The sequence below is a fragment of the Capricornis sumatraensis genome, chromosome 15, assembly GCF_032405125.1.
Source record: "Capricornis sumatraensis isolate serow.1 chromosome 15, serow.2, whole genome shotgun sequence".
Lineage (NCBI taxonomy): Eukaryota > Metazoa > Chordata > Mammalia > Artiodactyla > Bovidae > Capricornis > Capricornis sumatraensis.
Window position 1 is genome coordinate 61,849,514 of NC_091083.1, and position 15,335 is coordinate 61,864,848.

Below are 15,335 nucleotides of genomic sequence, written 5' to 3' on the forward strand. Positions count from 1 at the left end.
GACGAGCCATTGACCAAAGCAAGTCTCAGAATCAAAAAAACAGGTTTCGGATTCTTGGCGATGGGAGTCTCCATTGAAAAAATAGACTGAAACTCTGAAATCATCTTAGTAGCAAAACAACAATGATAAGAAAAAGCCGCAGTGCTTCGATGGAACGGACCATGGCTGGCTGCCCCAGTCGCTGGTCACCGGGGGCCCTGCCACACCTGGGAGCCTGGGGGTTCGGGGTGCGCCCGGGCCAGCATGTAGACAATGGGAATTCCGGGGGTGGGAGAGCCCCCACCTGCGGTTCACAGTCATGCGGATGGAGCGACAACAGTCAATGCACCTCGCAATCCTGGGCTTCCCTGGAGTAATAAGGCCTCTCTGACGGGACCCAGAGGGCGGTCAGGGTTTACAGAGGGTCCAGAAGACGCCGCTGGGTGCTGGGGGAACCGCCTGCGGGCTCCTAGGGTATGGGAGGGTGGGGACGGTGCGTGTGCGACATTCAGGCTGATCTTCGATTAACTTTCGGTCATTCAAGTCCTCCCTCAAGACATGACGTCCCAGGTGTAAAGAGCAGTGGTCTCTGGGCCATCCAGGGTGCTGGTGGGGTCCCACGGGGTCCCCCGAGGCCCAGGGGTGGGTGTGCACCCCTAGACCCGGCTGGCGCCCACCCAGCCCACAGTGATGGGGCCGTGGTCGCAGGCGGGGGCAGCCTCACTGCATCCGGTCAGGCTGCAGCTGTGGAGGCTGGTACTGCAGGAAGGTGGCGCCCGTGGGAGCCGCGGCCGAGAGCGCCTGGGGCACGGCGGCTGGGTAGCTGTAGCCCACGAAGCTGGCGGCTGTGGCGGGCGAGGCGGCGTACGGGTACTGGTCATAGGTGGCCGGTGGGTACTGGGCGTAGGCCGGGCTGGCCGGCGTGTACTCGATGTAAGGCGAGGACAGAGGTGGAACCGGGGCAGCCGGGATCACCACGCTGGGCTGGACGATGGCTTGTGGGTAGATGTAGTGGGGGGTCAGCCTGCGGGGCCAAGCAGAGAGGGTCAGGGTCGGGCGACAGGGCAGGGAGACACAGCTGGCTCCAGGGTGGAGTGGAGGAGCTGGGACTGCTGGGCGATGCTGCGTCACCCTCCTGTGTCTCCACTTCCTCATCTGTAAAATGGGTGCGGTCTGAGCAATAAGGCTGCTTCCACCACAGGGCCATGGCACTGGCCACGCCCACAACCTGCACAGCACTCTCCCAGAGACCCACAGGGATCCCACCGGCCTTCTTCAAGTCTGTACTCAAAGTATGTCCTCAGTGAACCCCTCCAGGAACCCCCCTCAAACCACCCTACACCCCAAACACCATCCATTCCTGACAGGAGCAACAGCATGACTACCTAGGGGCCAGAGGGAGTTTAAAAATGATTAGCAATTTCAGAACCAGTGCATCAAACCGAGCACAAGTCCCCATGTGATCACCTAGGGCACAGATCCATGAAGCCAGCCCTGTCCCCACCCCCACTTCCCTACTCATCTTCCAACATCTTGCCACGCCCCCAAGTGACACCTACGCAACTTACTTATTTCCCACATCTGTCTCCCCCGACTAAAACGTCAGCCCCCTATGAACTGATAACACAGAACTTGGCACCCATCATGGGCTCACTTGCTGAGTGAACAAAGAAAACAATGAATAGAAGTATAACTGGATGGTGGTACTAAGAGCAAAGATGACGGCCAAGCCTTAGAGACAGGGCCCAGCAGCCCGGTGGCCACGTCTCACGTAAGACTAACTGGTGAACCTTCCCCTAGAGTGGCTCTCATAATTATCTCAGTTTACAACAAACACTGGGCTCAGAGGCACCTCACCCACAGTACCAGAGCAGAGGGAATGGGATGTGGCCCCTGGGCGTCAGTCTGAGAGCTGTGACCTGCACCTAGCACTCATCGCACCCAGCAGGCTGCCCACTGTGGGTGCTGTGCGTGCCACGCACCCAGCCCTCCACCACAGGGGTGATCCTGCACATCGCCAAAGGGGAAAGTGAAGCTCAGGAAGGCAGTATCAGCAGGTGCCTCCTCTGCCAGCCAGCGCCCAGCCCCATAGCCAGCCTGCAGCAGCGCCCACGGCAGGGGTGGGCACAAAGCCACCAGGGCGGGGCATCAGCTCCTCGTCCTCCTCTCAGACCTGCTTGAGGTACACAGGACGGGGCCTCTACACCTGTAAGACAGGCCCGAGAACCCTGTCCTGCCACCCTTCCATTTCGAAGAGAAGCTGCTTGGAAAGCAAAAGGGAAAATGTTCCCTCCTGGGAATCCCACAGGCGTGGCAGGGCCAGAAACTGGGTCAGCTAGGGGACAGCAAGCAGGGCCCTGGAAGCCAGGTTCCCTCCCCTGCCGGGCCCCTCAGCAGCCAGGAGCCCTTGCTCCTGAAAAAAGACGGGGCTCAGTGGGTCCTGGCCGCCCCCCTGGGAACACAGAAAAAGCAGAGAAACCCGTGTCATCCATCAGGACAAAGCAGTGCCCAGGGTCCCCCAGACCAACCCACGGGGCAGCAGGACAAAGTCCAATCTCACCCTCAAGCCACTCCCTCTCCACGCTGCCGGGAGAGAAAACCAGGCCACAGAACAGACATGCTGTTTATGCAGAACTGTTATATTTATACCAAACGGTAATAATGTTCACTAAAAAAATCAAATGTGTGTTTATACCAGTGCTAAGGATGGGTGAGGTGGAATTGTATGAAACTGCCATTTTCACGGGTCCAAGAAGTTGAATGACAGCAACTTTATGTGGCCCGATGTTTTGAATGCAAAGAAAAGGCCGGGAAGGGGGCTGTGGAGGGGGTAGGGGGGTGGGCAGTTGTTGCATATGGGTCTGAGTATCTCTATGAGGCAAACAGACTCACGGGCAACAGAAGAGATAAGAAGCACTATTCGCACCAGCCACAAAGGAGAAGCAACCCAAGCTCCCGTCTAAGGATGAATGGGTTTCCAGACTGCGGTGTATGCATGCCAAGGAATGTTATTCTGCCATAAAAAGGAGTAACACACTGACACATACCACCACTATGCGGATGAACCTTGAGGACACGACGCTGGGTGAAAGCAGCCAGAAGTGAAAGGCTCTGGACTGCACAATTCCACGCATGGAAACCTCCACAGAAGCGAGTCCAGAGAGAAAGTGGTGATAGTGCAGGGGCTTCAGGAAGCAGGAGAGGGGAAGGGGCGCTATGTGGTCTCCCCGTGGGTGACGGAGAAGGTCTGAATCAGATGGTGGTGATGAATACACAGCTTTGTAAAAATGCTTAATGCCCTAAAACGGCAGATTTTAGGTTATGTGTACTTTACCCAGGACTCCCCTGTGATTCAGCAGTAAAGAACCTGCCTGCCAATGCAGGAGACACAGGAGATGTGGGTTCGATTCCTGGGTCAAGAAGATTCCCCTTGAGGAGGGTATGACAACCCACTTCAGTATTCTTGCCTGGAAAATCTCATGGACAGAGGAGTCTGGTAGGCTCCAGTCCACAAGGTTGCAGAGTTGGGCAGGACTGAGTGACTAAGTACTCCCTCACACCTTACCACAATAAAGCACACACACGCAAGAAGCAATCCTGAGCCAGGGGTGAACCATCCAGTGAGGGCAGAGTTGAGGTGGGGACAGGTACCACAGCCTCGTGGACACAGCAGCAGACCCCACCCTAGGGGTGAGAGCCTGGGCACACCTGGCCAGTCCCAGAGCAGCCCCAGTTGCCCCCGGCCAAGCAGTTCTCACACTGGATCCCCTCATCCCTGCTATTTGCCCTCCTAGGTGGCAGCACCCCTATGGTTGCCATGGCGACCCACTCCTGCTTGTCAGGAGGTCAGACAGCTTCCTGTAGGAACCTGCACACTGGCCCCAGGCCAAGCTCTCTCCCCCTTATTAGAGGTTTCTGCTGTCCACCCTCTCCTGCTTCTCTGGTGGGAACAAGAGCCCTGAACGGAGTAGGGCCTGGGTTCGAATTCCACCTCTGCCTCCCCAGGCTTCTCTCCTGTCTGTGGGTGTGCTCCGGGCCAGGACACAGCAGCGAGAAGACTACACAGCCCCTGGCCTCTCAGAGCTCGGAATCCAGGAGGAGGAGAGACACACAAACATGCCAACCCGCGGACCAGAGTCGGGAGTGGTTAGGGGAGGCTTCTTGGAGGAGGGGGCAGCTGCTTGGAGCCTGAGCTCCTGGTCCATCTCCCCCACTGGACCTCACATGAGTGGGTGGAGGCTCTGCCTGGCACCTTGCCCAGGCCCACGGATGGGGAAGGGGCTGGGCATTTGGTGCTGACACCAAGAGAGAAGAGGGGCCACACCAACAGTTCCATTTCTTGATATCCAGTCTGCCCACAGGAAATCACCTAAGTATTTACACAGAAGTATATGAGGACTTGAGAATCCAGAGCAAACACATCGTCCCTTATTTTAAAAGGTATGTGATATGAAGCATATGAGTTTGCCTTTCGGGTCTCAGCTTAATAACTTCATAATTTGATAATTTAATAAATTGGTAACAATGGAAACAGTGCCATCTATTTCACAAGATTGTGATAATTTTAAAAGCTATCATATATTTTAAAAAACCAGGCAGGAAAAAAGTAAAACAAGCAAGGAACTAATGCCTGGTCAATATTCTGTGTCTATTTCTTGGGTATCCACTATGTGACAGACACTTTCTTTTCACCTTCATGGAGCACTTTTATTTTCAGTCTAATTATTAAAAAAAAAAAAAAAAAAAGAGGAGCCCCAGCTGTCCAGACCCCTCCCTAAAGAGAAGCCAGTGGTGACGTGAGCGAGCGGATCTCGGTGCAGTGCTCCAGAAACCCCAGCACATTCCTGAGGGCGAGGTTCTGGAAGTTTTGAGCCCAGAACTTCTCCCAACACAGGCAAGGACACCCCCGCTTCAGAGAGCAGACAGCCAAGTCTGATGGGGTCTGGGAACCTGCATCCGACAGGCCCCCGGGGATGCAGGTACATGCTGCACCGCAGAAGTACCACCCAGACCAGGCACAAGCTGTCCGCGCAGGAGACGTGCCCAGGACGCGGAAATGACAGGATTCTGGCCATGCCTGCCGCAAGGATGCCAGCCAGGAGAGCCAGCATGCTCACCAGGCTTCCGACACTCGGCACCGTGAGGACCACGGAGCTGCCCTGCTGGGGATGCTCAGACATGGTGGGTGAGTAAGCTTCAGGGTGGGAGGAAGGGGGGTTCCCACTTCCTGGCCTGCAGGGACACTGTGAGTCTGCATCTGTTCATCTGTGTCCCTCAAGCACCCTGTCCCACCCTCCACTCTGTGAAAAGCCAAAGATAACATATGAAGCATTTCACAGCCAGAAAATAGGTGCTGATGTTGCCCCATTTCTCAGGAAAACTTAGGCCCCAAGAGACCAAGGGACTGGCAGTCACACAGCCAGGAGACAAGAGCAGGGCTCTGCCGCTGTGCAAGCCCTGCAGAGTCAAGGGGGAGGAAGCTATGAAGCTCCCCCCAACAGGGGGCTGGGCCCCTCAGATCTGCATTCAAGTTACAGAGCTTCCATGAGCCTCAGTTTTCCCATCTTTAAAAAGGGTCTGGCAGAAGCTGACCTCAGGGCTTGAGAGCAGAGATCCTCTACCAGACCAGTATTTCTCAGCCGCAGTGACTTCACCCCAGGGGCCACTCTGCATGAATGTGACATTTCTGGCTGTCACCTGGAAGGTAGGGAGTCCACTGGTGGAGGCTGGGGACACTGCTAACATTCCACAGCACACAGGACGGTCCCCCTACAAAGAATTCACCAGCATCATGCTGAGGTCAAGACCTGCTGTAAACTACAAGGCAAAAGGCGGATACATGGAGTCCTAACCACTGTCCCAACCAGAAACCCACACAGGGGGCTGGGGAGGAGGCCAGGTGGGAACCAAGGAGCCGAGCTGGCACATGAACACAGTCAGGAAAGAACAAACACACACACATGTACACACCCACCAGAATCTCCAGTGAGAAGGGAAACCCAGCCAAACCAGCGGCTGGCCCCGTCTGAGCATAGCCCTCTGGATCCCTCCCAGGCCTACACACCACAAAAGGGGGGCATCTCGGACACCTGGCACCAGGACACAGGGTGCGTGTGCCCAGCGGGTTCCTCGGCGCCCCACCTGCTCCTCAGAAAGGTCAGCTGCCGCTGGCCTCCACGTACTCCATCTACAGGCTTCTGAAGAGGGCGCAGACTTGGCACGTTCTGTCCCCAGACTGGACATGCTTCTCTGTGCACAGGGCCTTTGCACCTACTGTTCCCGCTGCTGGCAGGCTCCTTCCCACAGCTCAAGCACCTCCACAGAGGCCTTCCCTGACCACCACCTCCTCACCTCCTGCCCACCGCTGGCCATACTTCCTTCCTACAGCCTCAAACCACTTTGTCATCCACCTGTCTTCGCGAGGGCAGGGACATGGCCTGGACCGCTCAGTCCCCAGCACCTAGCCAGCACCAGCCGAGAGCCAAGGGCCTTGCTGGCACTGGGTGCAAAAGGGGCTTCCTCCAGGGCCCCGCTGCTTTCTGAGTTCGGAGTCTTGGCCCTCAGAAGGCAGCAGAAGCAGCAGCCCGACCTGGAATGGCCATTAGGGCCAGCACAGCTTTGCTCGGCAACTCACAGCCATGAACCCTAGGGAGGCAAGAACCACAGCCTCCGTTCAAGTCTGACTCTGCACCTGTCAGCCTCAGTACTGTCCTGGGGGCTGGGGCTGCCCTCTTTCCGTACCCCCAGGGACCTCAGCAGCACCAATGACCCCTCCTCCTCGAGCCTGAGGAAGGGCAAGAACATCCCACCCAGCCAGGACAGACAGAAGGCCCTCCCAGCCTAGCCCCACGGAGGGCAGACCAGAGACCCGGAGGGAAAAGCAAACCAGCAAGCAGGACAGTTAGTGGGTCAGAACCTAAAAATCAGGTGACCCAACGCCTAGGCCAGGACTTGGGCAAAACAAACCCACAAAACCCCAGACTGTGGGAAGTGGAGGGGGCTACAGCCGGCCAGGTTCAAAAGGCCAGGCCATCCTGGAGGGGCACGTGCTCAGGTTGAGCAGCCCCTGCTGAAAGGGCGATGGCAGAGATCTCTGCCTGGACCCACACGCCCAGGGTGAGCAGTTCCCAGCCAGGAGCGACCCAGCTGTCTTGGGCCAATGGAGACCGGGGTGTAGGACTGAGAACCTCGAGTCTAGATCTCGGCCACAGCTGCCCCAGTCCCTTGGCCCTCTCTGGCCTGTTTCCCTGTCTGTAAATCAAGGGTGACACAGAGAGCAATAGAGCCTCCCTGGGACCCCTGGAGGCAGAAGTCTAGGGGTCTGATCAGCAGTGTCTGGGGACTCCTGGGCAGGTGGGGGTGGAGGGGGGCAGCTGAGGGAGCTGGCGCCAGGAGACAGACGGCCTCATACCCCACACACTCAGAGCGAAACTCCCAGCGCAAAGGGATGGGTTGCCGTCCCAAGCGCTTACTCTGTGAACGCACGGTCACCCTCGAAAATAAAAATAAAAAAGGCAAATGAGCCCATTTCACTTTTTCTGTTCTCTGGAGGTTTGGCCTGATAGGCTGGAGAAGTCGGCAGCTGCTGGGGTAGAACTCAGGACTCTTAGGCCAGGGAGGGCCCCCCTAGGACTTCCCAGAAGGGGGCCTCCAGGCTCTCTAGGGCCACTGGATCAGAGTAGGTCCGATGCATCCCCCGTGGGGCAGTGCCAGGCCCTGGCTTGGCCTCACCCCCGGAACCTGTCCAATCCCAAACACCGGCCCTTCCCCCCAGACTGCAGCCTCCCTCACTGCCAAGGCCAATCAAACTGCCGTGAGCTCAGGCCCAATGTTCTAGAATCCTCCTGGACTCCCTTCTTTCGCACGTTCTTTAAATGTACACAGAATCCCACAACTCCACACCCCTGTGCTGGTCCAGGCAGCCACCATGCCCCCAGTGGCTCAGGCCCACCCGGCAGCCAGAGAGCCTCTAAAGATGCAGGTGACTCGGCTCTCACATGTTCAGGGCCCACAGAAGCCCCATAAGACTCAGAGTAAAATCCAAACGCCCCCACTGGACCACTAAGGCCCTACGTGAGCTGAGGCCACCCTGCTGGGTCCATGACTCCCCTCAATCTCCCACTTCCTCCCACCAGTCATACCAGCCTCCCATCGGCTGCTCCCTTCCCCCCAGGAGCACCAGTCACCACCTCTGCCAAAGTCCTGTAATCACAAGCAGGACCAGGGCTCCCTTCATCCCAAGCTGCCACAAATTGGCATACGTCCTTTGAACAAACTGAATGAATGAGAGCAGGGCTTCTTCCCCACCCTCGACGTGAATGATCCAGGTGCCCCCCCAGCACTCTGCAGAGTACTCATCACATCCACGCAGCAGCCGGGGAAACGGAGACTTGAAGAGGAAAGGTCATCACAAGAACAAGGGGTCACCCAGGCAAGTCATGGGGCTCCCAGGCTCCTCACACGGCCTCCTCCCGCTGCAGCGTGAAGGGCCTGGCCCATCTGGGAGCCCCCTCTCCCACACTCCTACCCACCCATGGGTCCAGGATGCCTGCATCAGCCTGAGCGTGGTCAGGCCTCTGCCCTGCAGCCCTCAGTACAGGGTCCCTCCTGCCAGGGCGGCTGGCGGGGAGCTCGCCCTTGGACAAGAACCCAAGAACCACCCGGAGGCCGGTGTCTGTTACAGCAGACAGCGACAAACAACAGGTGCGCACGGGCACCCGCGGGGAGGGCCACGCGCCGGCCCACGCCTCGCTCCAGTGAGAGCCAAACAGGAAGCAACGGGGTGGGGAGGGGCAGGACCACCCCAGACACCCTGAAAGTAAAAACAAGCCATGTGATGCTACACAGGGAGGGTACAGGCTTCCTCTGCCCCCTCGCAAAGCCTCCATTCTGACCTCACTTCCTGCCACACCTCCAAGGTGCTGGCCCCCACCCCCTGCCCCCGGCCCAGGTGCTGACCCCCATTCTAGGCTACTCCTGGCTTTATTTATATCATATCATGAGCTAACAAAGCTCTCCAGGTACAGTACAGGAGGCCCCCTGCAGTGTCCCCAGTGGTGATGTCTCACAACACAACATGCCACCAAGCCCAAGAGTCCATAGCAGGCATGCTGCTCTTAGCTGGCTCCCGGCCCTGCTCTGGTTTCACCATCTGGGGGTGTCCTAGGGTGCAAGTCTATGACTGTCATACTCGCAGAGCACCCTCCCTACCCTTACATCATGACACAGGCCTGTCCTGCCCCCACGAGGCCCCCTGCCAGCCAGCTGCTCTGTCCAGCTGTACCCATCACATGTGCAGACGGATTTCTAATGGTCTGGCATCCCTGCCAGAAAGTCAGATGGAGAACCAACCACATCTTTCAAAGTATCCAGCAGGTGTTCAATAAATACTTGCGGAACAAAGCATTTGGGAACAGCTCATTCCCTTCTGCCCAGTCCCGTGTGCTCCATGCTACTGAGAAACAGACATCTTCCTGTCACCCTGTGGCCCCTCCTCCGACCCCCTGGCTGGGCAGGTACCCACGACCTGATGACAACAAAGGCAGCGGGTCTCAACCTGGGCACTGGGGACCATCACAGAGACAGAGAAGGGGCCCGGAAACCTTCAGCCAAATGGAGTATGCAGGTGCTGAGGAAGGAGATCCTGGGCTCTGGTCAGTTCTGTGGGTTCTGGCTCTGACTTGTCCGAGAGCTGGCCAGACAGCGGTGCTGGGGCCTCGGGGACGGAGGGAGGGTGCTGGAGCCCCCGACTCAGGCTCCAGTGCCTGTGCCATGCACGTTCAGCTCTGGCAAGTTTCCCCACACCCAGCACCTGCACAGGTGGAAGGGGCAACAGACTGTGGCCGAGCCGCTGTGAGATGAGTCACTGTGCACCCGTCTTTCCATGGGCCAGGCCCTCATCGCACAGCTCTGCATGCAGGCGCGGGCCCATCCCCACTCAGCCCTGTGAGGTGGCACTGACATGATCCCCACCCTGCAGAAGGGGAGAAGGGGGTGGGCCTGACCCCGAGCCTGGTCAGGCTCCCGGGGCCTCGCTCTGGCACGAAGCCTGTCTGATACCCATTGGCCACCGGACCCTGTCCTGTCATCTGGGCCCGAGGGCTTGGCTTGCTCCCAGCACTGAGCGGGGCTCATGGTGGACAGGTATGAAGCACACAGTGAGTCCCCCTTAAGAAGTTGGGGTCGGGGGAGATGAGCCTAGAGAAGCAGGTAACCCTTCAGAAATACCCCAAGGAGAGGCTCCCAGCGTAGTTGGGTCCAGGACACACCTTAGCTCCTACCGGCCTCAGGCCCAGCCTGGACAGACAGCTGGCTGTCAGACAGCCCTGACACCAGCCGAGAAGCCCCTTCCGAGCCAGACCCAACACTCCGCCTGGATCCTTGCCTGTAGGCTGCTGACTGTCCCACCCGGTGGGCCGCTCAACAGGGTGGTCTCTGGCTGTAGTTGTCTCCCCCTGAGACCGGCCACTTGCCCCCTCCCAAAGAAGTCTTCTCCAGACCCAAGCCTCAGCTGTCATGAATGTGACGGAAATGTCCCACTCAAGGTAGGCCCTGAAAGACCCTGTTCTTGACGAAAAGATAAACCAGGGAGGAGGAACCCAAGCAGAAAACAGAACGTCAAAGTCCTTTGGCAAATCTTCCCACCCCAACGTTTATGACCCGGCCAGGCGAGGATTCCGCAGTGGCTGAGCCCGGGAGTTGGGGGTCTGGGGTCTTTGGAGCTGCTCTGGGCACAGGAGTGAGGCTGGAAAGCCTAGGGAAAGTTCCACCGGGCAGGAGAGGGGTTAACGGGTTCACAAACCCTGGGCTGCCCAGGCCTCCCTGCCAGCCTGGAGCTGACACAACTGACCGCTGAGTCAGGCCCGACCGGGCTCCCGGGCCCGATTGTTTGTAAAGACAAAAGGGACGCTGACGGCCCAAGTCTCCAGCCAGGCGGGCGGGCGCTGGGAGGAGACAGCTGACCCCGAAAGCCTGGCCGAGGCCCCTCCTGCCCCTGGGTCTCAGTGCGGCCTGGTGGGAGGCGACCATCCACCAGCCGCTGGGAAAGGCACAGCTGGACTGTCCCTCCGACCCCTTGTCCCTGTTTGTCGACTGTCCTTCCACCCCTTGGCAACCAACAAATAAAGCCTCTGCATCGTCATGGGTCTTAAATGGCCGGCCAGCAGATTCAGTTACAAAACATTGTCGCCGGCACTCAGGAGCACGTGGCAGTGAAATCTGAGTGACCCCTGACCACCCTCCCATGGGCGACACTCTGAGGACTGTGGGGGAAACCGTCTGGGCACCCTTCCCACCTCCCACCCCAGAGAGCAGAGGCTGAGAGGACGGGGCCAGAGCCAGCTTGTGGAGGTTCAAGTCCCCTCACTTCAGCAACCCTGGATGGGTCATTAACTGTTTTTAACCTCTCTTTGCCCATTTCCACACCTATGAGGAAGGGATGATGTCCGTCCCAACCTCAGAGAAGTGCCACAAGAGTGTGGAGCACCTAGCCCCGTGAGCTGGCACTGCCTTGTGTGGTTACTATTCTCATTTTCCAGATGAGGAAATGGAAGGCTCAGGAGCAGGAGACATCACTTATCAAGGAGGACCTCACTGGTAAAGTGACAAAGCCAGGATTTGAACCCAGGTCTGCAGGCTCAAGTCCCAGATATCAGGACTCTGATACAGTCCCAGAAGCAGCTGTAATGGGTCAGAACAGAGCTCAGGCCCAAGCGGAAAGCCACGGAGGCATTTTAAGCAGAGGAGAGCTGCGTGTGCTCAAGGCTCACACCCGGATCTCAGTGCTAGCTCCTGTCCCAGCCCCTGACCCAGGAAACAGAACCAGGACTGTGAAAAGTGAGGAACGCCCTCCCCGTGTGGCCTGAACCCAAACAGGAAGAACCTGGGTGACAGCAGGAAGATGGGGGTGTCCCCAAACACCTTCACAGACGCCTACAGACATAGATGAAGCAGATCCCAGAGTGGGAAGGAAACCAGAGCCCCCTGCTCCCGGCTGCCCTCCAGGCTTCCTCCCAGGAGGACACACAAGGCACTGGGCTCACACACAGTCTCTGACCCACAACGGGGGCAGGCACTGGACAGCCGCAGAGACTGCCTGTCAGGGCAAGGAGCCTCGAATCATGGCCAACCTGCCCAGGCCACCCGAGCCCAGCTCCCAACCTGCTCCAAAGCCTGGTCCACAACACCCCAGTAAGCCAGGTGAGCAATCAAATCAAGTCTCTGGGGCAGATACACACACACACATACTTGCAACTTTCAACACAAAACACAGGGCCTGGAATCTGGTCTCTGATAAGCTTAAGAAGTTCTGCCATCCTAAAAGGGGCTGCCTGTTCTATAAATGGCCCCCCAACACAAACCCCCCATCGTAATCAACACATTCCCCACACCAGGGCACAGAGCCGACATCAATCACGGGGCTGAGAAGTCGGCCAGTACGGCAGGCTCCTTTGCGCATCTGAAGTCTGTGTCCTTTCCCAAACAGCTGCCAAGCCTTATTAGATGCTTTAAAAAAACAAAAGAGAAGGCCCTTTTGGGTGGAGGAGGGTGGGACACGCTACTCCAAAGCACGTTAGACAAAAGGCCCACAGGCTGAGCCCACTTGGGCGGAGACATCTGGCCCTAATTCTAGCTCACCTGCTGCAGCTTCACAAACACTGGACCAGTTGGCAGTGACCTGCTGCCGCCATCTGTTGGGCACTGGAGCAGGTCAGAGAGGCGCCCTCAGAAGAGCCTGGCCCAGTTCCTGGTCGGCAAACACTTCCAGCATGCTCACCTACCTGCCTGGCCTCCACCCACAGAACTCAGAAGGGCTATCATTATCCCATTTTACAGGTGAGGAACCCGAGGCACACAACCAATAAGGGGAAGCCAGGACCTGAATTCAAGCCCACCGGCTCCAGAGTGCATGTTCCCCATCTCTCTTCAGTGTGGCCTTCGCCGGGGGCAGAGAAATGCAATCTGCCTTCTCTCCCTTCTCCCAGCTGAACCCTTCCCACTCCCACAACACGATCACGCTTCTGAAAGACTGGAGCAAGTGACGGGTCTCAGATAGAGAAAGGGAGCTGCAGATAGTGCCACCAATGCCGGGGGGTCAGCGGTCCTGGGGTGAGAGGCTCCCTCAGACCAAGGGCCACCTGCACGGGGAGACCCAGGAAGCCCACAGTGCCCTGACCTAGTCTCCAAGGGCTGTGCGCACCCCAGCCCCAGCCGACCACGTCCACTCACCCGTAAGTCCGCTGGATCAAAGTAGGGGGCACCTGCTGCACGCTGATGGCAAAGCCTAAAATGAGAGACCAGTTAGGGAGGGGCCCAGCCTCACCAAGGGAAGACCCCTACAGCCCTCCACCTCTAGTCTAAAGGGGTAAACAGCTTCCTCTCCCCTCCCGGGCACCTCCACCTGAACCCCAGAACTCCCAGCAAAAGGGGGCCCACAGAGCTGAGGGGCAGCAGCCGTTGGGCTAGCGTCCTCCCGAGCTCCAGCTCTGGGACCCACTTCCTCCCTCCGGTGAGGACAGCTGACAAGCGGGTGACCTGCCCTCCTCGCCCTGTCCCACCGGCACACGCTGCCGGAGGAAGGGGTTCGACTTCCCAGCTGGGGGATGACTGCCCTGTGACGGCTCTCTTGGAGCACATGACAGCCGACTGCTACTCCTGGAGCAGGGCAGGGTGTGGGGGGGGGCCTCTTCCACCCTGCAGATACCAAGGCTGAATATAGCAACCAGAAGCACAGGAAAGCACGGACTCTCACCCGTCTGGAGGCTGCGCGGCTTGGCACCCAGATAGGCCAAGTTCACGTTTGCCTTGCGACCATCGATGTTGGGGTTAGGGTCTTTGCAAGCCCTCTCTGCGGCTGCCCGGTCGGCCATGGTCACCTGGAGGAGCACAGAGGCATCAGGGGCTTCCCCGGAAGGTGGGGGAAGCAGAGAGTGTCTAGAGCCCAGGCACCCCGGCATTCACTTCTCCTGACTCCAGGTGCCCGCTACCCAAGGCATCCGCCCAGCCCCCGTCCAGCCTAGGGCCCCCACCCCAAAGCTGCCCATGGATCCCAGCTCCTCCCTCCGAGTTCAAGCGCTAAGAAACGCGGCCTTGAAGGGCAAAAACAATCCCCGGGGACAACAGCGAAACCCGAAGGGAGGGAGGGGTCCTGGCCTGGCCTACCCGGCCCGTGGGGACCACGAGTTTCCTCACGGGAGGGGTTTGGGGACACCCTAGTTAGAAAAGGAGTAAGAGAAGTGTCTTCAGGCCGACTCTGACTTAGGTTGTTTGGGGTGTCTGTGGGAGTTGCTGGAAAATAAAACACGGGTTGCTCAAAGGCTCCTAGGTGCCCCAGGGTGAAGCCCTGTTCCTCGCTCGCTTGTTGCTCCAGGAAGTGCCGAAAAGTAGCCGGCTGTCCTCAAAACCTCTCCACAAACTTAGAAGAGTCCTAATTGAACAGAGCGGCTCTCCCTTTTAAAGCCGGCGTGGCGTGGGGGCAGGGAGACGGGGTCAGGACCGGCTGCAGCCCGAGGACGGTCAGCAGGTGCAGAGCCGGCGGGAGGCGCCCAGAGCTGGCGTGCGCCCGCCGCTTGACTCAGCGCCCCGGCCGCGATAAGTGCGGGGCGGGAGCGTCCGGCCGCGGGGCCACTTACGAAGCCGTATCCGCGAGACTTGCCCGTCTGGCGGTCGGTGATGACCACGGCCTCCTCGATGTCCCCGAAGCCCTCGAAGTACTTCCTGAGCGAGGCGTCGGTGGTATGGTAGGGCAGGCCGCCCACGAAAATCTTGGTGAACGTGGTGTCCTTCTGCGAGCCGTGCATGGCGCCGGGGGCGGCCGGGGGCCGCGAGAAGCCCGCGCTCGGGGCGCACGGCGCGGGCTGCAGCAGCATGGGGGGCGCCCCGCCGCCTACGGACCCGGGCCGCGTGGGGCTGCGCTCATTGAGGGCGGTGGGGGGGCGAGCGGGGCAGCAGGGGCGCCGGTCTAGCCGCCAGGCCCGTCCACGCGCGGGCCGCTCCCGCCGTGCGCGCCTCACTGCGCTGCGCTGCGCTCCAGCGGGCGTTGCGGGCACCCTGCGCCTCAGCGCCTTCCCCGCGGGCTTTGTAGTCGGCCCCGCCCCGGCCCCGCCCCCGGCCCGCCCAGGCCCCTCCCTATAAAGTCTGCCCCGCCCCCAGCCTCAGCCCCGCCCCGCCCCGGGCGCGCGAGGAGCGCCGGGAAGCGTAGTCCAGGTCCTGCCCCACCGCGCCCCACGTGCGGTGGGGAAGCACTTGGAGCAGGGCGCGCACTTGCGGAGGGGGAACATCCGGGTTTTCTAGGGCACCTGTTCCGTGCTCGCTGGGTTCCGGGCCCCTCTCCTCGTATAGATCACAGTCTAGCGAAT

General features: G+C 59.1%; 1 protein-coding gene across 1 annotated transcript; it reads right to left on the reverse strand.

The window, feature by feature from the left end:
* Window positions 1-401: 401 nt before the first annotated feature.
* RBM38 (RNA binding motif protein 38) lies at window positions 402-14,846 on the reverse strand. The gene is made up of 4 exons (XM_068987537.1): window positions 14,610-14,846; window positions 13,730-13,853; window positions 13,207-13,261; window positions 402-1,003 (listed from the first exon to the last, which is right to left on the reverse strand). Exons 1-4 carry the CDS (start codon window positions 14,844-14,846, stop codon window positions 700-702), a joined length of 720 nt encoding a protein of 239 aa, XP_068843638.1. The 3' UTR covers window positions 402-699.
* Between the last annotated feature and the right edge of the window lie 489 nt (window positions 14,847-15,335).

What these genes read in the sequence shown, in the direction of transcription:
- RBM38 (XM_068987537.1), bottom strand. Translation starts at nt 14,846, where the DNA reads ATGCTGCTGCAGCCCGCGCCGTGCGCCCCGAGCGCGGGCTTCTCGCGG. An exon ending in GCCGCGCAGCCTCCAGACGG is followed by an intron (nt 13,262 to 13,729) that starts GTGAGAGTCCGT and finishes CTCTCATTTTAG; the next exon opens with GCTTTGCCATCAGCGTGCAG. An exon ending in TTGATCCAGCGGACTTACGG is followed by an intron (nt 1,004 to 13,206) that starts GTGAGTGGACGT and finishes TTGGCCCCGCAG; the next exon opens with GCTGACCCCCCACTACATCT.